General features: G+C 36.3%; 1 protein-coding gene across 3 annotated transcripts; it reads right to left on the bottom strand.

Moving 5' to 3' along the window:
• Positions 1–483: 483 nt before the first annotated feature.
• LOC129273692 (transcription factor COE1-like) lies at positions 484–20,802 on the bottom strand. 3 transcript variants are annotated; one of them, XM_064107368.1, is made up of 8 exons: positions 20,724–20,802; positions 19,659–19,779; positions 17,568–17,698; positions 13,809–14,024; positions 12,916–13,087; positions 10,571–10,753; positions 5,990–6,037; positions 484–3,026 (listed from the first exon to the last, which is right to left on the bottom strand). In XM_064107368.1, exons 1-8 carry the CDS (start codon positions 20,736–20,738, stop codon positions 2,914–2,916), a joined length of 999 nt encoding a protein of 332 aa, XP_063963438.1. In that variant the 5' UTR covers positions 20,739–20,802; the 3' UTR covers positions 484–2,913. The 3 variants fall into 3 exon arrangements, with proteins under 3 accessions (XP_063963438.1, XP_063963439.1, XP_063963437.1); XM_064107367.1 differs by lacking the exon at positions 5,990–6,037 and adding an exon at positions 6,466–6,711 and having other exon boundaries at positions 1,647–3,026; XM_064107369.1 differs by lacking the exon at positions 5,990–6,037 and having other exon boundaries at positions 485–3,026.
• Between the last annotated feature and the right edge of the window lie 812 nt (positions 20,803–21,614).

Below are 21,614 nucleotides of genomic sequence, written 5' to 3'. Positions count from 1 at the left end.
ATCTGATTGTCCAATTTGAGCAAAAAAGAAAAAAGGTATTAGAAAAGTTGATTCAATGGTCCCTTACCCAATTATAATAGCCTATATGTACATAATGTTATCTGGGTCAAGAAATTGCAAGAGAGAAGTATGATAATAGAATGCCATTTGGAAAATGAAATACCAGACTTGCTGAAAAAAAAAACCACAAAGAAAAATATCTGTGGTTTTTTTTTTCAAACAATACTTTGAGTTGGTTTACCTCATATCAATCAGCATTGTATAATTAAAGGTCAAGTCCACCCCAGAAAAATGTTGATTTGAATAAATAGAGAAAAATGAAAGTAGCAAAACGCTGAAAATTTCATCAAAATCGGATGTAAAATAAGAAAGTTATGACATTTTAAAGTTTTGCTTATTTTTCACAAAACAGTGATATGTACAACTCAAATGACACAGTCGATGATGTCCCTCACTCACTATTTCTTTTGTTTTTTTATTGTTTGAATTATACAATATTTCATTTTTTATAGATTTGACAATAAGGACCAACTTGACTGAATCATATAGTGTTAATCAATGCTCATTCCACATGTTCTGAGAGGAATTAATCGTTGTTTCACTCGACAATGAGGAGAAAAATAGAATATTCCCTGTTTCATATAATAAAATACAAAAGAAATAGTGAGTGGATGACGTCATCAGTCTCCTCATTTGCATACCAATCAGGATGTGCATATAACTGTTTTGTGAAATTAAGCAAAACTTTGAAATGTCATAACTTTATTATTTTACATCCGATTTTGAAGAAATTTTTAGTGTTATGCTTGGTGGATTTTTCTTTTTTTATTCAAATCAACTTTTTGTTGGGGTGGAATTGTCCTTTAATAAAGCAAGTGAGGAGTCATTCAGGCCTGTATTCAAATCGTTTTTGGTGCATGTGTCTATTTGGCAGGTACACATGCTAGCGACAAAATTTAATGAAAACACATAAAATGCAGCACTTGGCATCAATTAGTGAGGTTCAATCATAATACAAATACGGAATGGACTTTTGTTACTTAACTCTTTAACACAGAAAACTGATGTTTAGAAAAAGACATTAAAAAATTGAACAACAAGATTTAGATATTACAGGTTGACGATGGACAGGTAGACATTGATAAATCTCGACAGGTTACGAAAGCAAAATAACAGGATTAAACCAACTCGATATATAGAATATATATAAATATAAATATATACAGTGATTTTGGTGTGTCTTTCTCCTGCACAGTGCTATGAATACAGATATTCTTTCTAAAAAACGACTTACTGTGTACAAGGACAACACCTAAACCCCATCTACATGGTCATATAACTACACAGATATAATCATCGTTACAATTCACAAATTTATTTAGTTTCCATCATAACTACAAGATAAAACTTTTCTTTGTACATACAGGGACAACATTGGGCTGGCAGGAAATGCAGCCTATCGTCAATCATTGTTTATCAAATGCATCTGCTACAAAGCTCTCGTCCTCTCGGTCTCTCTCGCACTCTCGTTCGCATTTCTTGCTTATCATCATCACGCTTAGTCTCCTATTTACAAACGTTACTTTACGAGTATAAATACCAGTTTTGTACATTTTGGCAAGCACCAGTTTTTATGTTTTTTTTTTCCATCTGTCCGTCTTCTCCCTTCTTGTGCGCAAAACAATGAAGGATCAATAACAAACATAATAAATAATACACATGCTTATTTGAAGGTAGAACTATTTTGGTCTTTTCTTGAGTTGCCTCTCGTCATCATCTAACCATCTTGCTGCATTTGACTCTATCACACTTTGGTCACATGACTATTCAATTCCATTCCCATGAAGGTAATATACATATAGTCCAATGGAAATGAGAAAATCAGGTAATTAGAGAGCTAAAACTGGAAAAAAAACATCATAATTGTATCATTTCAGTGTGAAGAATGATTCGACAATGACACCATTTCGTGGCCCTTTATCTTTGTTACCTGAACAATTATCAAAAGTTTAATTTGAAAAGCAAAATTTGTAAAGGTCAATATTTTGATATGCTATTTCACAATTCTTGGATGAGATAAAATAGTTATTCTGTGTAGGAAAAACAAGATGCCCCGCCTCCTTCAAAATGAGAGAGGGGGGTGGGGAGAGGTGAGACAGTGGATGACTTATCCATGAGTTCTGACCACAAGCTGACCCCACAGAACCCTGCCATGATTACCATCGCCTCAGAAAATACTCGTCAATTTGGAACTTCCAAACTGGCCATCACATGAAGCTGGTAATCAGCATGGTTTGAGGGAGAAGGGTGCGGTCATACCCCCCTATTACCCCTTGGGACCCCCCTTCATCGCCCTTGTTAAGCTCATAAAACCTTGCCCTAATGAGTAAACTCCAGTCTCATGGCTCGGACCAAATTTCTTCAAAGAACATCGGTGGACACACGCTTGTGTCCCGTCACCAGACTTGTTTACACAATGAAGAATTTAGTAGAACATTCATAACTATATTTCATGACGGAGAAGCTGGATGGAAGGGAGTTTGAGGTCCAGGGTGTGTTCTTACCATCTTCCTAGGTAATGATTCCATTTTCATTTTTTATCAAAGAACCAACAAAGACAGCTTTAAATATAAAAAAGCCATGTTCCTTTCTTTATCATAAATCACTTAAAGAGGTATAGGTATTTATGGCGAGAATACCGTTCACTTCCATTTAAGTATGGAAAGGATGCTCTCCGCTTCATACCGAGCTATTAAAATCATGTCCTGGATGATTCGTCCATCTCGAAAGAGTCCCAACTTTGTCGTTCGCAAACATGGCGGAAAATGAAAACAAAGGTCCTCGCTTTCTCCCCTGATAAGTTTCAATGTTTCATTCATTCAGCCTTGCTTAGGTTCGTCTCCAATTTGGCTCTCATTTGCCTGGACTATCGATGTGACTGCTGTATGCCGACGCGCTGCAGGTCGGCAGAGCGAAGGGTCCTCCTACACTGCAGAAGGATGGTGGCGACATCATTGCAGCGTTTCCTAAAGCACAATCAAGAAGAAAAAAAGGGAAACATTAGTATGCAGGTTATCATATATTAGAGAATGTAAGAGGCTAGCAAATAATATTCCAGCAATCCACCGAGTTTCATTTATGGACATGAGGACTGAGAGTCTGAACCATTATTTTATTTGAACACAGAGCTCGACATTCCAATTCCATATTCAGACAGAGCATTTGCACAAAAATACTGATTCGATTCTAACTGTCAATGACCAATGAACTATACAGAGTAGTCATTGCTTATATATGACCTCAAGACAATTTAAACTTTCAAGAGTTGAATAAAGAATATGGATATATAAATGACATTTCATATGGAATACTAAACTAATAATGCAAGTGAGGTGATCCCATTAAAGGACAAGTCCACCCAAACAAAAAGTTGATTTGAATAAAAAGAGAAAAATCCAACGAGCATAACACTGAAAATTTCATCAAAATCGGATGGAAAATAAGAAAGTTATGACATTTTGAAATTTCGCTTAATTTCACATAATAGTTATATGCACATCCTGGTCAGTATGCAAATGAGGAGACTGATGACCTCATCCACTCACTATTTCTTTTGTATTTTATTATATGAAATAAGGAATATTCTATTTTTCTCCTCATTGTCAAGTGAAAAAAAAATTAATTCCTCCTGAACATGTGGAATTAGCATTGTTTAATACTATATGGTTCAGTCAAGTTGGTCCTTATTGTCAAATCTGTAAAAAATTAAATATTTTATAATTCAAACAATAAAAAACAAAAGAAATAGTGAGTGAGTGACATCATCGACTCACTCATTTGCATGTCACTGAGTTGTGCATATCACTGTTTTGTGAAAAAATAAGCTAAACTTTAAAATGCCATAACTTTCTTATTTTACATCCGATTTTGATGAAATTTTCAGCATTGTGCTAGCTTGACTTTTCTCTATTTATTCAAATCAACATTTTTCTGGGGTGGACTTGACCTTCAAGAAAATGGGAAGAGGTAGAGTCGATGGATATCAATGTTAGTGCTACTTGTGATGAATGGATTAGACGATAGAAATAAAAGCAAAAGAGAGAGTGAGAGAGAAAGAGAAGCAGCACAGGTAGGCTATGATGGCGAATTATGTTTTTAATCACTGCTTGATGAGTAAATTTGCTAATATTTTAATGAAATGGACATGACATAATGGTTTCTTTTTGCTTTTCAACACAAACTTATCTTTAAAAAAAGTGAAGTGGGAGAGTTAAGCATTGATAACACCTAGGTGCATAAGAAAGTGTTTCCAGGACGAGAGAGAGTTTTTTTCATAGATATGAAGAGAGAATGGAAGGTGGAAAAATGCAATGAGTAATCTCAAGTCAGTGTTTATAACACCAAACATCAGCCACAACACAAAACTGGAGATCAAGCTGTTGCTGGGACTGGCGTCACTGGGTGTTGAGCTACTTATAACGTGATAGGTCAATCTAGTAAACCGTTACTCAATTTTGGAGGTCAGTGGTTTATTTAACATGAACAACGATGTTGAAATGAAGCTGGCGTAAAAACCGACACCACTTGGTGTTGGATAGGTGTCAATCGTCTACATCCTTTATTTAGGTATTGGTGCTAGTTTATTCAGCTTGAGCAAAACACCAAACTTGAAATCGCCCGATGTGTCCAAAAACAAAGAGAGAGAAAGTCTTGCTAATGATTTGATGATTATGTTGATGATGATGATGATGAAGATAATAATGTGATGATGATGATGATGATGATGATGATGTTGCTGATGATGAAGATGATGTGATGATGACGATGATGAAGATGATGTGATGATTGATGATGATGATAATGATGATGATAATAATGATGATGATAATGATGAAGAAAATAAATGACTCTCAGACCAAGAAAGAGGCAGAAATAGATAGAAAAAGGAATGCTGTCTATATGATATATAAAGTATTAATTCTCCTAGTTAGCTGATTAAAATGTTAGTAGCACCATATTTACCACAGAGACAAAGAAGTCTCTTGAAATGTACATTGTGACACAGGATTTTTTTTAGGAACAATGTTAGATATAGATAGTCTCTGAATTTGTTAATTATTATTCCACTTACAGACAAAAAATAATAATATTCCACAATTTCGCATCTCAGAAAATTTTTGAATGCAGTATAATTTTTTATGCTATGTGATGAAACAAATAATCACCCACATACAGTTTCCCTTGGGAAACCAATGGACCTCAATTTACTCTGGTATGGTAAGTGTTAATATCTAAATACACATTTAGGTTAGTAATGATCTATGTTACCACAGCTAAATGATAAGGGTGGCATTGCACGAACCTTGCAATCAGTCTCAAATCACTTGTAATTCCCCAAATCAAATAAAAATATTCCAATTAATTGCAAACTTTCAATACAGCAGTGAATGTGAATTGATTGATTTTTGCAAGAGATAAAACTGGGCCCCGATGGATCAAATCAATTGTAACTCTATGGAAATCCATCAGTGTCATAATGTTTTCGACAGGAAATTTGCGAAAAGTCCTTAGTAAACAAAGGAGAACACACCAAATTGTCAAGAAATCAATGAATTTATGGATATACATTCATATATAGAGCAATTTTTTGAGAAAACATGCATTTTATATGTTGACTTTGCTGGCTTTCCATAGTTGGATCGGATCGGATAGTTGGATAGATCGGATCAATCACAACTGTTTGTATGACCTATCAATCACAAGTCTACAATAGAATTTTGTGATCAATTGCAATTAGGTTTCTTGCAATACCTCATATGTGTCTAGGTGAAAAGAGCCCCTCATGATGGGTGTAAAAATAAAACTACCATAGTTCACCAAATGATGGGGGGCCAACCTAGGTGACTTAAGCTAAAAAATACTCCATGAATATACCAATGTGACCTTAATTATTGGATTTGATTTAATGAGAGGTTGGGAAAAAGATTACTTTTTTCTTTGACATCTTCATCGTGATAAAACCAAGCACAGTAGTGTTCTGGGAAAAAGAAGAGAGAACAATTGAAAATAGGACGAGAACTTCTCTTTTTTTCTACGTTGAGTGTGATTATAATATATCCCTCTTGGATAGCTTTAACTGATGGCACTATGGCAGAGTTAAAAGCAGGCATGCAAAGTATGGCATTGCTACAGAGTAATAAAGAAATAAGAGCATTCCAACTTGAAGGTGTAAATGTCTGATGAGTGAAAATATACATATATCTTTTCTTTACTCAAGTTCAGTTACAAGCCAAGTGTTTTTTAAAAAGAGTAAAAAAATTCATAAAGAAGTAATCTTAAATATATGGAAGAGTATTGAATTCTAGATTTCAAAGGAATAGTGGGTTACAAATAAGGGTGTTTTTTTTTTTTTTTTTTGGGGGGGGGGGGGTGTCATCACATAGCTACCATCAGCAGTACACATACCTTGGTTGATAGCAGGCCCTGCCCCTCCTCCACTGCCCCCACCCCCTACCACGCCACTGGCGGAGGGGCTTGAGGGGGAACGGACTACGGGGGCAAAGGCACTCCTCTGCTTAACGGCAGTGATCATGTTGGCGGGAGAGAAGGAGAGGGGGCCAGAGGCCGAGCCCTGGTTGCCCCCTGCCGCGGTACTGGTGGGGTGGTGGGGGGTCGGGAGGGGCGGGGAGGCATTGATAATGGACACTGGAGCTAAAGGGTGTGGAATGTACATGAACAGGCAAAGAGACATGGTGAAAGTGATGCAGCACATTGGTGTATTGGAAGTGAAAACACAAAGATGAAGAAAATAGAGCATTTGAAGGTGGAGACAATCGAGAGATACATTTTTTTTTAATTTTTTTTTTTCATTTTAGCAATGATCAGTGTAGTGAAAAGGTGAAAAGAAGTGTGAAGTTGTGATTAATTACAAAGAGTGATAATGAAAAGAGATGTTACATGGATTATGAATGTTATAAGATCAATCAGGGTGTCAGAAGAGCCGAAGTTTGCAGCGATGAAGAAAAAATATATACATATCATCAGAAAGAATAATAATAAAAAGGAATGGATGCGTTGAAAGTGATGTGAGTTATGAATGGACGAATGATTATTAATATTGAAAATCATAGGGAAAAGGGAAATATGATTCAATTGTTAGTTTGATATATAATTGCAAAATGAAAGGGAGAAGGATAAATATTTTAAGAGGGAAGCAAAGAAAAACAAACAGAAAAGAGCATTAAGCTTTTTGGTGAGAAAAAAATAATGAAGCCTCAAAAGAACTCAACATCAATCACAGATAGTGTGCTGCTTGAAACAAGTGCAAAGTTTTTTTAACTTAAAGAAGTATTTAGGAGTTGTTAATCTTTGAAGTCATACCCTTTCACCAAAGACAAGTAATAGATGCACAAGTATTTTAACTATAAAATATATGAGTTATTAATCTTTGAAATCAAAACCTTTCAACATATATAAGAAGGTAGGTAAAAAGTGTGAATGTGACAGATAATTACTATGAAAATTTAGTTGTGAAAGACAGTTTGAAAATATGATTGAATTAAAGCACCAAATGTACCACTGTCAAGAAGGGGTTTCACAATTCTTGATTGAAAAGAACGGATACATTATTTTACTTAACGTTTTTTTTTTTAATATTGCATTAACACACGACCTGAGGAAAAAAGTGTGTTTCTATGTCTTAATATCTTATCTAAAGGAAACGATCTAGATAATCAGTTTCCGGGGGAATGATTAGAAGTGTGAACGTTTGATTCTCATCTGCAGCTGGCACTAATTCAACGGCGTAAAGAGACGGACTCTTAATTTGGCGGGAGCTGTTCCAACTATTGGCATTGACACACGGGGGATGTGAATCAGCTCATATTAAACCTCACCAGGGGAATTCCACAAGATTTGTATCACGTTAGCAAAAGGGCAAACAGTATAAGAAGTTTGAATTATAACGATTCTTCGATCACTTAAGATTCGGCAGGAAAGGTGGAAACAAGATTGCCTTCGGCCCGCCACGGTTGTAATTGATACAAAGTTTTAAAAAATGAAAACTAAAAAGAAATCACGGACGCCAAATTAGAAGGGATAGGACAAGCACATAGGGGAATGAATAAAATCATAGATTAAGAGGTACATATGGAAGTGTGAAAATCTTAGATTGATTGGAGAGATAAATTCACCTTTGACACCAAAGGAGAGAAACAGGAAGTAGGACTGATGGGAAAACACGACCATGAGGAGGTACGACATGTCTGGCGGGGGCAACACCAGCTCTCTCCCATCAGATTTATCCTTTCCATGAACCATACAAAAGTTCAAACAGTCCAAAAACTTTTTACCTCTAGAATGTCAGGAGGTTATTCTTTTTACAGTTATATGGTAGATTTTTTTTTTTTACTGTAGGTAGACTCCATACTCATAAATTGTTGATTCTATCATTGGAACAGCGGTATTACAGGTATGGTATGTCCAGTAGAGACACATTTTTTCAGATTACAGGAGATAATCTATGTCACCTACCCCCATCCTCTCCCTCATTCCCTTTTCCCCATCCCTCATTACCGGAGCTTATATAATGGCAGCATTTGTAGAAAGCTATTTCATGTGTTATCACCCCTTGTTATCACTAAATTTAATTTATACTACCAGGACAATATATGAAATTTGGCCTATCCACTCAAAGAGTTATAGATCATATTTTTATAGCACATTGTCAGAATTGCATGATCGATCAGAAGTTAATCCCCAGCCCCCAAGAATCAATCATAGGTCTTGTAATTAATAGTAACTTTGCAATAGATTTCTGCTCTGCTTTTAGCTGCAGAAAGCATGTAATGTTCTGCTTCTGATAAAAGTTATCTTTCAATTGCAAAATATGATTGATTATTGTAATGCAATCGATTGCAAACTCTCATCACATTAAGACTTGACAGTCCTCCTCTCCCAGTATATCTTGTTCAACTTTCACCAATCCCTTTTAGTTGGATTTCTCAGTCATTCTGTGACCCGTCTCCTCCCCGTCTCCCAGGAGACATGGTCCAACTATTAAAACAAATCTAGCTCTGCATCCTGCTTGGTAATGGTGTGTCACACACTGAGTAAGCCTTATTGGGATTGTCATTGTATTGGATGCTTAAATGTCCAAGATTCAAGAATGCCACTCAAAAATGGCTTTTCTTTTTTTGTATAAATGTGAAAATCATCAAGAATGAGTTATTCCATACACAAAAATGTGTTTCTATGGCCTGAAGTTAGGTGGATGAAGTCTGAATTGAGACCCTAGTCTGAAAAGTGGCACCTCTAAAGAGTGGCACCTCTGAAGAGTGTGTCTATTAGACTGCTCAGGAAGATTACGGCTCACTGCTTCATCAAAATCCTCTTTGTGAAACATCCCTAATAATTCAAACTTTCACCAACTTTCACTAAAATCTTGATTACTTACATTGGACTAACCTATCCCTGAATTCTGAATCTTATATTTCATAATAATTTATATTTTAGCTAGAAGTAATGAGGTTCAAGGATATAACAAGTGTTACCGTCTTTTACAACTATAAAGTGAGAGAAATTAAAGTTTCACCTGATGCAAAGTAAAGTAAAGGAAGTCAAGTTTAGTTTTATGAAGAATTTGCTGAATTCATCTAAAGGGAATTTTGAGAAGGGCTACTAAGGGTTGTGGGGGATAGCGATTTCTGACAGGTAGCTGCTAACAAGTGACAAAGTTGTGACTTTGTCTCGGTGGTAATTCCTTGCACACTTGAACCATACTACCCACAGGAAACAGTTAATCTCTCTATGAAACCTTTGGGAATCAGAGAATCAAGTGTTAACCTGTTGACTACTGAATTATCCCATTTCCATACACTTTGTACTGGGATCAATTGGTTCCAACAGGCAATGGGTTAACCTGTTGACAACTGAATTCTGCCACTCTGATAGGCTTTGTATTGGGATCACCAAATTCCAGTAGGCAATGGTTTGACCAGTTGACTACCTGAATTCTTCAATTCTCAGAGGCTTTCTTCAAGGACCACCTGGCTCTAGTTGGGAAAGGGTGAACCTGATGACTACCCAGTTCTGTAATTCCCATAGGCTTTGTATAGAGAACACCCAGTTCAAGTAGGTAACTGTTCGAGGAAGGGACAATCAACTGTCTAGAGCGAGAAGGGTGTTCACCTATATTTTTCACAAGAATGATATTCCAGCTCCCTACAGAGGATTCTCTCAGCTTTCTGTTCCGACTTTGTCCATTTGCACTAGATTTTTCGGTTCCATGGCATTTGCTCCGGCAAAAATTGCTTCGATGGAAAATCTGCATGTTAAGCCAAACATAAAATCCAACCTCCAAAACTAAACTAACCCTCATCATTGTCTTTACATGAGTATGAACCAAAAACTCTATTACAATCCTAACTCTAATCCTATGCCCTCTGAGATATCAACTACCGGAGCAAATGTCGCAGGAGCAAAGGTCGTGTCACCAACGTTTCAGATGAATTAACATAGCGAAGGTGATCGCTAGTTCGTGAGGATTGGGCAGTTAGGGCCTGTGACTTACTTGCAGCGCCGTTGAAGATACTCGAGGAGGATGGGACGCCCATGTTGGTGGTGCCAGGGTACCCGTTGAGTGCTGACGATCCGGAGTAGGAACTCGGGCTTCCGCCGCTACTGTGTGGCGTGGAGAGACCGGAGGAGTAACCTCTCGGTGAAAGCGTGCTGCTCGGCTGCACTCTTGAGAAACCTAAGAGATGGGATGATACATTATAATTATCCAATTAATTAATATAGTGCCATCTATCTACAAATGTTCAATTTGGAGGCACACAAGACAAAACAATAGGAGAGTTTCTATGAGTATTATAGAGCCAAGAATGTCAGAAAAGGAAGGACTTCAGTTTAGATTTCAAATTATGTAATGGCTGTTTATTTCTTATTTTCAATGGCAAATTATTTCAAAAAACAGATGGTGTTCCAGTAGAGGAAGCCCATTCACCATAGGATACTGGTGTGATGATCTCGGGCTATGAGATGATGTACAGGCAAGAACAGCTCTTGTAAATACTTTGGCGCCAATTAATCAAGAGCTTTATAAGTAAGAATATTAATTTGAAATGTTATATGCTTGTGACTTGGTAGAAGGATGGGAGACACAGAAATTAGAATTACTCTAGGTTTGGGGATTTATTTTATGAGATCTGTCAGGTCTTTGAAAGAAAAACATTGTACAATTCAATGTGTTTTGATCAATCAATGCAAAGTGGTTTGGATCCATTCCATTTCCATTTCCCGAAGGGTGTCATCTGACGAGGAAGGTGGATGAGAAGAAACATAGATAAACCAGGTAAACACTGACATAAATGTTTCTACTTGTTTGCAGAGTTGACAGAGGGGCTCCAGCTAAATCAAACCCGACTGCAAGAAAATGATTATTGAGCCTCGGATCAACAAATCATGACAATACAGATCTGAAAGTGTGACTGAATCTGAAAGCAGAGAGAAAAGTAAAAGGGACGAGGGGAAGGGGAAAGGGGGAGGGGGTAGGAGACGGTGATCAAGTTTACGGGTAAAGAGGAGAGAAAGGAAAGGAATGGGGGCCCCCAACAAAATGGCTGGAATAATACAATGGCAAATCCCAGTGGAACGGTGTGACAAGCACCAGAGTTGGGGTTTTTATACAGGTATCTTGACTCACTTCCCCCTCAAATTAAATCTGGGGCTATTATGTTCCTAGTAACACTGGTTTCGCATCTTGCGGGCCAAAGCGATGACAAATTTGTTCAAACATGAGTTCTGGTAATGGAACTTGGCAAGGCTGGCCAGATGGAGGTTGCGACAAGAGCGAGACGAAAATTACAAACACGTTTTTCTCCCACCGATGCGTAAAGCGAGAGGAGAAGGGCGGCTTCTTGAGGAGTCTCTTGGAAAGGAGCGAGGGGGAGATTAAAGCTTACTTGAGCCACCAGGAAATCTTACAGCTTTAAGCCCTTCACGCGGGAAACAGACCTTTCATCGGTTATTCTTTCCAAAGCAACGACGGCGTGAGTTGCGCTGGCAAAGGCCGGGCTGCAGACACGAAACCCATCACTCTCCTGTTTAGTAATATCAGTTCCTGTCTTTTAATTGATTCCTGTAACCATCTCAAGACCAGGCCAATCTGTTTCATATGATATTCTACATCTCAATCATATCAGCGTGAGGTCATCGAAAGTATAATGGATTAGCAATTATCATTTTGACTCCCGAATCCTCAATCACTACCCTGTGATCTCCCTTCCATCCACAAGGGTCATAAATTAAGTTGGATCATTCATTCATGTACCAACTGAACTCCCAGGAAAGCAAAGTTCATCAAACCTTTCCAGATTCTAATCTCTCCCATTCTCTCTCTCTCTCTCCACAGTGACAATTAATTTGTCAACAATTGCTACCTGTACCTATTGTCCTTTCCCTGCCTGTCATGTCAATTTAAAAAAAGCCATGACCTGACCCAGAAATATCAGAACACCTGTTACAAAACAGATGATGAGAGAGTCCAAAGAATTTAAACCTTATTAATAAAAACATATCATTATCAATGCTATATTTGCATCTCACAATAAGGTCTTCATATCGAGCATGCATACAAGGAGAATTAATTAATCTTTGAAAGTAGCTCTATCTCTGCAATGATTCTGTGGTCATTCTCACCAGGTTGCCTGCTTATCCATTCTTTATTCTCTTTAAAATCCCTTCATTTCTCACCTGATTTATCCCCCAAATCTTTGGTCATTCTCTGAGGGGGTATGCCTGACATATCAACTCATTATCCTCTTTACGATCCCTTCTTCCATTCTCAGGTCATTCTCATCGGGTTTGCCTGATATATCAACTCAATACATTCTCTACAATGCTTTCATTTCTCACCTGAATGTTGGTCGCCGTCGTGTTCTAGCTGGCTACCGAAAGAGTTCATGGGTACTAGACTACCGGAGCTGTTGTTGAGGGCCGGTGATCTAGGCGGGCCAATGGGGAGTTGATTCCTTGGCATGCTGTAGAGGGCCTCAGCCAGGTCTGCGGCTCGTTTCAGTATGATTTCCTGCAGGCGGGAGGAAACCCAGAAACAATCCACTATCTGGTTCTCATTCAAACGGGTCCCTAACACTAATTTGGTAGTCACTTTGGATAAATCCTAGAGGCCTATTCGAGTCAGAAGCGATTCCACTCAGTCCGAGATCTGAACCACAGATTTCGGATTTGGCATTCAACAATAATTTCCGGATGAACTGGAAATCCGGGGTTTTTCTTCTTAGAAAGAAAGTTCAAACGCTTTCATCCTCTTGATTCAAAGTCAAATTCAAACAGTTTTACAGATACTGAATGATTTTCCTTTTGAGAATTCATGCTATTCCCGTTAGAACAAAAAAAAAAAAAAAAAAATTGATAATACCGTTTGATATTTATATTGAGGATGCTCTTCTGATTCATTCATTTTCATTTTTTTCCAAAAAATTTATGAAATTTTCCCCCACTTTTTTTCCTACCTGCATAAAAGGACTTTTCAAAAAAAAAATCTAATTATAAATGATAGTAACTTTATACTTTTGAAAAATATATGTTTTCATAAAGTAGGACAATTGCCCACATGGGTGACTTTCTGAAATGATTCCTCTCTTCTTTGTGCTTAGTATGAATAGGTGTAGTTCATGAAGGGAAAGTAAAAAATTGAGATAAATGGTGATTGGACATACAAATCTTATGGAATTGCCCAAGAAAACCTGCATTTATTTCATTTAATGAAAATTTAATCATTGTCCTACCTTTGGTAATCTGTCTGGGTCGCCGGGATGCCTCGGAACAAGTTTGCTTAGCCTTTGGAACCCGTAGTCTATCGTTGGTTCTGTCAACGAGACGTAGACGAACCTGCCCGGAGCTCCCTTGCAGAACTGCTTGGACTTATATGACAACGTGACCTCTACCACCCCGGGGATGTGTCGGGGCGGGGTTTGGACCCTGATTGCATGCGGTGTGATGAGCTAAGAGAGAAAAAATTGAAGGAAAACACAGATGAAGTTTATGAAATATCTAACAATTTATTGAATTCTAGAGATGAAATACAGGATCAGTCCTAGTACACGATGTGTCTTTTCTACTTCGGAATAAGAAACAACAACAAAAAATTCTTTAAATAGTGAATCGTATTCATCAACAAACCCAAATGAAGTTTGAATCAAATTTCAAAAGCAAATTAAAACAGACAAACTATCAGTTAAATAGCCTCTGATTAATGACACTGCCTAAACATAGCACTGATTTTTGTTTGTATAATCAGCTATTTGAAGTATCAATATTGTGCTCATATTGGCACACAATAAAGACATCCCCATACAATGAGGTCATGCAATTCTCAAATGCCTTCTGGGGTATCACCTCCTTCAAGGGTTAAGGAAATTTCACAAATTAGCTGGATAATTATGAGGTGGAACCCATCTCCTAAACAAGATATTTTTAACAGGATAAATGGCATATCACCTATCCTCGATACCCGAGCCGGGTGGCTAGGGGTCGGCTGTATCCTATGGTTGGTGAGGGTGATTAACAAGGGAGGAAAAAGGTACAAGACTCAACGAGGTCACCCTCTCTTCCACAAAACCACAACATCGTTACTGAGAACGTCCTGACAGAGTTCATCTTGGGAGCCATTATCGGTAAACAAGCTCTTAATGACATAAAATTGGGGTAGTTTCTGTTTTTTTCACAATTGCTAGCCATCTTCTGCAATATAGCTTTGTCTGTACTGTTGTTCTAAGAATTGTATTGTTTGGGTAAGATTGCGGGGTCTCCCCCTTCCTGAGGATATCCAAAGTCCTCCAAAGACACTTCAATGAGGGTCCATCCCCTTAAAACTTTCAATCCCTACTTCAGATGATTGCGAAAACAACTGAACACTAAATGCTTGATAGGATTAGGAATTATTTATTCAATGGTAAAGAAATATAAAATTTATATATACACATATATTAAAGAGGTATTAGGATCAAAAGAAATGTTGAAAGAGATAACAATCATTTCGGTAAACTGGGATTTGTTTGTGTTTGTTTTTCACAGTAAAACTTTGGTGAGGGATAAGTTCCAAAAGACACAAAGTCGTTTCAATTGCTTTATTCTCTCACTCTCTCTCTCTCTCTTTGTTTTACTCTTTTTATAACCCTGATCTCATTTTTTAGCTCAATTAAAATGAAACTTACAGAGGTAGGTATATATAGATAAATATAAATAGGTAGGTAAAATAGATGGTTGGAAGATAAAAGGATATATATATAGGAGGAAAGATAAGGAGAAAGATATAAGGAAAAAAAAATAAAAAGATAATTAGACAGAAAGATCGATGGATGGATAGATAGATAGAGAGATGGATGGATAGATGGATGGACAGATGGATGCAATTAAAAAAACATATTGATAGAAAGATAGATATGGGTCTACAGATTAAAAAATCTGACAATTATAAAAGAGGAAATTAAAAATAATAAATCCTATACGATGAACCTACAAAAGAAACACACTTGAGTAACAAGCAACTGGATGAATGATGTATATGTACATATATACAGACAGACAAACATTTACATAGGTGAAGATAAAACTTAGACACCCGGAGATATATATTATATTTTAAGTCTCTTTAAAATTCTGTCCTTTCACATAAAGACTGCTCTGAAAAAAAAACTTTTCTTCTCTTTCATTATCAAATTTTCCCTCTCCCTTCTGACTAATAAACTCTCCATTTCCTAAACTATCAGACGCCCAGAGACAAATCTCCGCCCAGTAGTTATCTATCTCTCTCCCTCACTCTCTGTCTCTTTCCTTCTCTCCCCCTCTCTCTCTCTCTTTCTGTCTCCTGTCTGTCTCCATCTCTCTGTCATCCTCAGACTTGGTCTTGATCTCGTTAATCACTTATCTCACCCCTCTTGCAAGCAACCTGTCTTCTGGTCCTCATTTTCCCCCTCCCCTTCTCTCTCCCCATTTTCTTCAGTCTAATTTCATTTTTTATGAGTGGCATTTCTGACCTTGCCAGACATACTAACTGTCAGGAACAATTACTACAATGTGAACGGCTATGATTGTATTAAAGAGCCGAGTCACTGGGGGCAATGTACTGGTCCAATGGCACTGGGGTTTTCTTTTCACACATCACTTTATGTACACTTTGAAGTCCGATCATTGATGGATAATCAAAGTCGCGTTCATACAATCAGATAATAAGTGAGTGATTCTTCTCAAACTTCTTTTCAATCACGAGAACACCACTAATTAGTCTAGAGTCCCTATGCATATTAATAGTATGTTGAGAAGAGAAAACAAAAGTATAATATTCTGATGAACAGAAAAAAGTTGAAATTTTGTGTTAATTATTCTACAGTCCCTATGCATATCAATATCTACATGTATGTTGAGAAAAGAAAACAAAAGTATAACTTTCTGATGAACAGAAAAAAGTTGAAATTTTGTGGATCATCAAAGTCGTGTTCATACAATCAGATAATAAGTGAGTGATTCTTCTCAAACTTCTTTTCAATCACGAGAACACCACTAATTAGTCTAGAGTCCCTATGCATATTAATAGTATGTTGAGAAGAGAAAACAAAAGTATAATATTCTGATGAACAGAAAAAAGTTGAAATTTTGTGTTAATTATTCTACAGTCCCTATGCATATCAATATCTACATGTATGTTGAGAAAAGAAAACAAAAGTATAACTTTCTGATGAACAGAAAAAGTTGAAATTTTGTGGATCATCAAAGTCGTGTTCATACAATCAGATAATAAGTGCGTGATTTCTTCTCAAACTTCTTTCAATCACCGAGAACACCACTAATTAGTCTACAGTCCCTATGCATATTAATATCTACATGTATGTTGAGAAGAGAAAACAAAAGTATAACATTCTGATGAACAGAAAAAAATTGAAATTTTGTGTTAATTTGTCTACAGTCCCTATGCATATCAATATCTACATGTATGTTGAGAAAAGAAAACAAAATTATAACTTTCTGATGAAAAGAAAAAGTTGAAATTTTGTGGATCATCAAAGACAAGTTCATACAATCAGATAATAAGTGAGTGATTCTTCTCAAACTTTTTTTCAATCACAAGAACACCACTAATTAGTCTAGAGTCCCTATGCATATCAATATCTATGTTGAGAAAAGAAAACAAAAGTATAACTTTCTGATGAACAGATAAAAAGTTAAAAAATTTTGTGTTTGAATTTCTTTTACATTAAAACATTCTCAAAATTTGGCATTATTATTGTTTTTTACCCAAACAGGTAGTAGGAGGAATGCTTCAGAGTAATAATAAAAATAAAAAAAAGGTATCTGAACCTTCATTATATTCCGTTTATTTCCATTCCTAAAATTTGAACAAAATATACTCAATGTTCTTTGAATACTGAGAGAAAGCGAGATTGAAAGTGCAATAATTGAGAATTAGGAAAAAAAGTCATCAAATTATTGGAATTCTAGCAAAAGAAGGGAGCCCAAATTCATCGAATCCATCCCACAATCCTCCTCACCTCACTCCAGACGATCATGCTACCGAAGACGACCTGGAGCCCGTCAAAGAAGTTGTCGCCGACGATGATAACAGTGGCGCCCCCTGTTGTCCATCCTTCGCTCGGGCTGATGGCCTTGATGCACGGCGTAGCTGTGGGGTACGCACAGTTCCAGAGAGGGTAATGGGAGGTACCTGTTATATGTGTTTACACAACGTACGCCATGCTCTAAAAAGTCTTTTCATGCAAAAATCATAACAATGGTCTGGTTTACGTGTTCGATGGGGGGGAGGGGGGTGTTAGTGTTAGTCCGAAGGCTCTGGTTGCCGAAATTACTTGTTAGCAGTGAAGGGGTTAATCAAATTAATGGAGTTCGAAACCATTTGATGACATTAAACGTGGAGTTATCTCTGCCTTAACTCATACATTACTGAAAGTGTGTATTCAATTATGGCAGAAGAAAACAGTCAACAGTTCAATGACAGAATTATTATAGCCTCTTCAAAACATTAAAAATTAGTAAAAAAATATGATTTGTCAGGTCAAGGGTAGCTATAAAGAACCAAACAATCACTAAATTTTTACCCCAAGAACGCAAAAGGGAAATGAAATATAAACTCACGGATATCTTGTTATGTTAGTACTGAAAAAGATATATCTTCAATACATCAAATGAAATTATTAATATGTATATAGCATGTTATGCTTTTAGTGATTCATTTAGTAGTATGAAAAGCTTGGATGAAAGTTCATGAACCTGTATTCAAGAATATTATTGAGAATATATATATATATTTTTTTAGTTTTCTAGCGTAATGGGATGATGGTATTATAAGTAAATCAAGCATGCAAAAAATAGGAAGGGATACAAGCACTTTGACAACATGCATAGGACATTATCACCGACACATAAAATTATGTTACTGAAAACATATATATATTTATGCCAAATACAATAAGCATGGTTACTGATATTCAACTCGTAAGACATTGTATTCTAATCGAGACCACCTTAGAGCTACATATTCCATGATATGAGTATTTGTTTGTTTCTTTTTTTATTTACATTGATGTGCACTCAATCGATTGTACACTAGGATGCCTAAATTAAAATGAAATAATGCAATTTGATTTCTTTAAGAACAAATTACTGATAATTGAATCATTAAAAAAGGAATTTTATGCCATTAGCTTTTTCTAATTTACAATCAATATCTTTTTCAGATATAAAGATAATGGATTTTGAAATTGATAACAAAAATTTAGATGATCATATTTCTTGTCCCTAACAATTTTATAATTTTTATATGACACAAAGTGCCATTAGGGTTTGTTATTGTTTCCATAATGATCACAAATTCACTATTCATACTGGGCTTAAAGAAAGAGTAGCGGCCTACAAGAATAATTTGTTATGGTAGCAGAAGAGAAAAGATGGTAAACAAATCTAAGAATAAATTTACAGTTTTTAAAGAGACAAGAAAATGAGCTCACCATAGGTGTAATAAAGTAAGACAAAGCTAATAGAAATGTAGATATCTATCAAATTTTCATCAGGTTGAATGTACACAATGTATTTTTTAAATCAAAGTTACGAAATGATTAAAAACAAGTTATCGGTGATTCTCAACTTTGATAGACAATAGCATTTCCTTAAAATGTAATAGTTTGTTTTTCGTTACTCCTCATTTTTATTCTCCGAGACTCAATAGACTTTCCTTTATAATGTCCCATTTTCGTTCCTCCCGTTATTTTCCACAAAAAAATTCTTGAAAAATAAGATCATTAAATGAAAAACCTAAATTTTTCTTTTTAACTTTTGTAAACAAAAAGAGATGTCCATGATATAAAAACACCCAAACACATCTTTCCCATTTTTTTAAATTTTAAATATGACTGCCGAGGTGGCAATTTTATCAAATTATCAAGAAGAAGTACAATATCTTTCATAGAAGCTACTTTAATATTGAATTCCTTTGGCTATGGCCTTGATTTACAATACGACTTCATGCCGCAAAGTCTCTGAATCGCATCAATAAAAATCCGCAGTTTGTAAAAGTTTCTGCGTTTGGGAAGGATGTTTCTTCTCGACATCGATAATCCAATACATACCTCCTTCAGACGGATCAAGTCTTCTCGCTCTCCGGCCGTGTTTTGAGTTGTTGTGTACAAACATGTTGTCGGACATGGCCAGAACATGGCCGTCAACGTTTGGAGTTGTAGATATAACCACCTGGATATGTAGAATCATTCACGAGAAACAAATATCATTATCATTTTATTATTATTATTATTCATTTGGCCATAAAAAACATACAAAAATTGTACAATGTAATTACATAAATACAATTTGAAATTTAATAATTAAATATAGATAAGGTAGAATGAAAGAGAAGAAGAAGAGTAAGAAAACGGTTTTCCATGGGCCAGGGCTCGCAAAAGTAAAATTCAGTACTATTGCCCAGAGGCATGAGAGCCCTCATGGAAAAACCGTTGAGAGAATATTGCTCATTCAATATATAAAATTTCACATTATTAAAATTCAAATAAAACACATTGACAAACATTATTTTAAAAAGTATGTACGTAACGCCAGGCAAGATACAGTAAAAGAAATAAAGACGGGTATTGGGAAGAATTTGAATACCCATGAATACGGATGAATGAAGGAGGAACAAGAAAGGGAAGTAAATGTGAAAGAGGAGTAAGAGAATAAGGGCATGAGTAGACAATAGACGGATATAAAGAGAGTAGAAGAGAACAAAAAAGTGATCACAAAAATGGAGATAAAAATCTTTTTTTTTTTAAACGTAAATACCTACTCTTTCTTTGTAGAAGGGGTTTGATTGATTGATTGATTGGTGGTGATTTTTTTACCTGATTGCTAAGAAAGCATGAATGCTTGTAAGCAAGCAACCAGAGGACCGACGGCTTAAGGTCCCCTCCAAAGGGATCTGTTTAATATGACCACTTTTTTATATCTCACTGAACTGAAATACTACATTGTACCTGACCTTGCTTCAAAGATAAATGTTTTTTTGTTTTCTTATTCTATGTTTCTTATTTTAACTTCTCAGTCTCTAAAATTGCTAGGCAAACATCAGTAAAACAGATTTTTTGTCTTCATGTTATGCATTGCGCTTGAAAATACTCAAGAACTACACCGTTTTTTCTTACCTGAAATCGGCGCATATCTCGTGGATTCCCTGCATTTTTCAAGCAGTTCTGGTTGCACTTGAGGAAGAACTTGAGGAAAAATCTGCATACGAAAATGAAATAAAAAGAACAAAGAAAGACAAATTTAGTTTTCAGAATTCTTAGTTGAAAAATAGTTTCACAACTGCAGGAACCACCACAGTCTATATACTTGAACAAAGAACGTGTGAAATGAAGTCGATGTATGTTTCTTAGTGATGTCAATGAACATAGGACTAATTCTGGTCCCATGAAACAGGGTCCTTTCATAGGCATACATACATGGGCATTCACACCCGGACAATTTCTCCAGTGTATGCCAATGCATCTTTGATGACAAGTTGTTTTATCACTGAATCATATTTCTCCATATCAAGAAATGTCATTTGCATATAAAATGATTTTGTTGATATAAAAAAAAGGATTGGTAGATAAAATAGCTTGCCCGTAGATACACATACGTCTGATCATGGTCTCATTAAGTTGTCAAAATAATCCAGGTGTCACAGCCGCTTTATATTCTTTTATCACATTCATGACATTGACTGAACACCATACACCGACAGGATGTCTAATGATAGGGACTAAAGAAAACGAGAGCTCCCCTTGTCTATTCAACAAATCCCTCTCTTGACACTCGAAACACAGGGGGATGATCTTGCATTGTTTTCCACACACAGACATTAAAAAAAAATGGCGAGTCATTCCCCGAAAAATTGATGGACGCTCTCGATATATCTTGCTCCTCCTCCTCCCACAAAGATGATCATGATTTTCTGCTTTCCATGAGAAGATACGATGATGGATATGACCTTTTGGATGATGAAGCTCCCAGGAGAAAGTTAGCTCAAACAACTGAATCATCTTTGCTTG

The sequence above is a fragment of the Lytechinus pictus genome, chromosome 12, assembly GCF_037042905.1.
Source record: "Lytechinus pictus isolate F3 Inbred chromosome 12, Lp3.0, whole genome shotgun sequence".
Lineage (NCBI taxonomy): Eukaryota > Metazoa > Echinodermata > Echinoidea > Temnopleuroida > Toxopneustidae > Lytechinus > Lytechinus pictus.
Note: the sequence above shows the minus strand (reverse complement) of the source record. Positions and strands in the feature narration are given on the sequence as shown.

Excerpts from the sequence above, each read along its gene's own strand:
- LOC129273692 (XM_064107367.1), bottom strand. Across the intron at positions 10,754-12,915 it reads CGACGGCGACCAACATTCAG|GTTTCTCAAGAGTGCAGCCG; the intron begins GTGAGAAATGAA and ends CCCATCTCTTAG. Across the intron at positions 3,027-6,465 it reads AGGGCCTGCTATCAACCAAG|GAAACGCTGCAATGATGTCG; the intron begins GTATGTGTACTG and ends ATTGTGCTTTAG.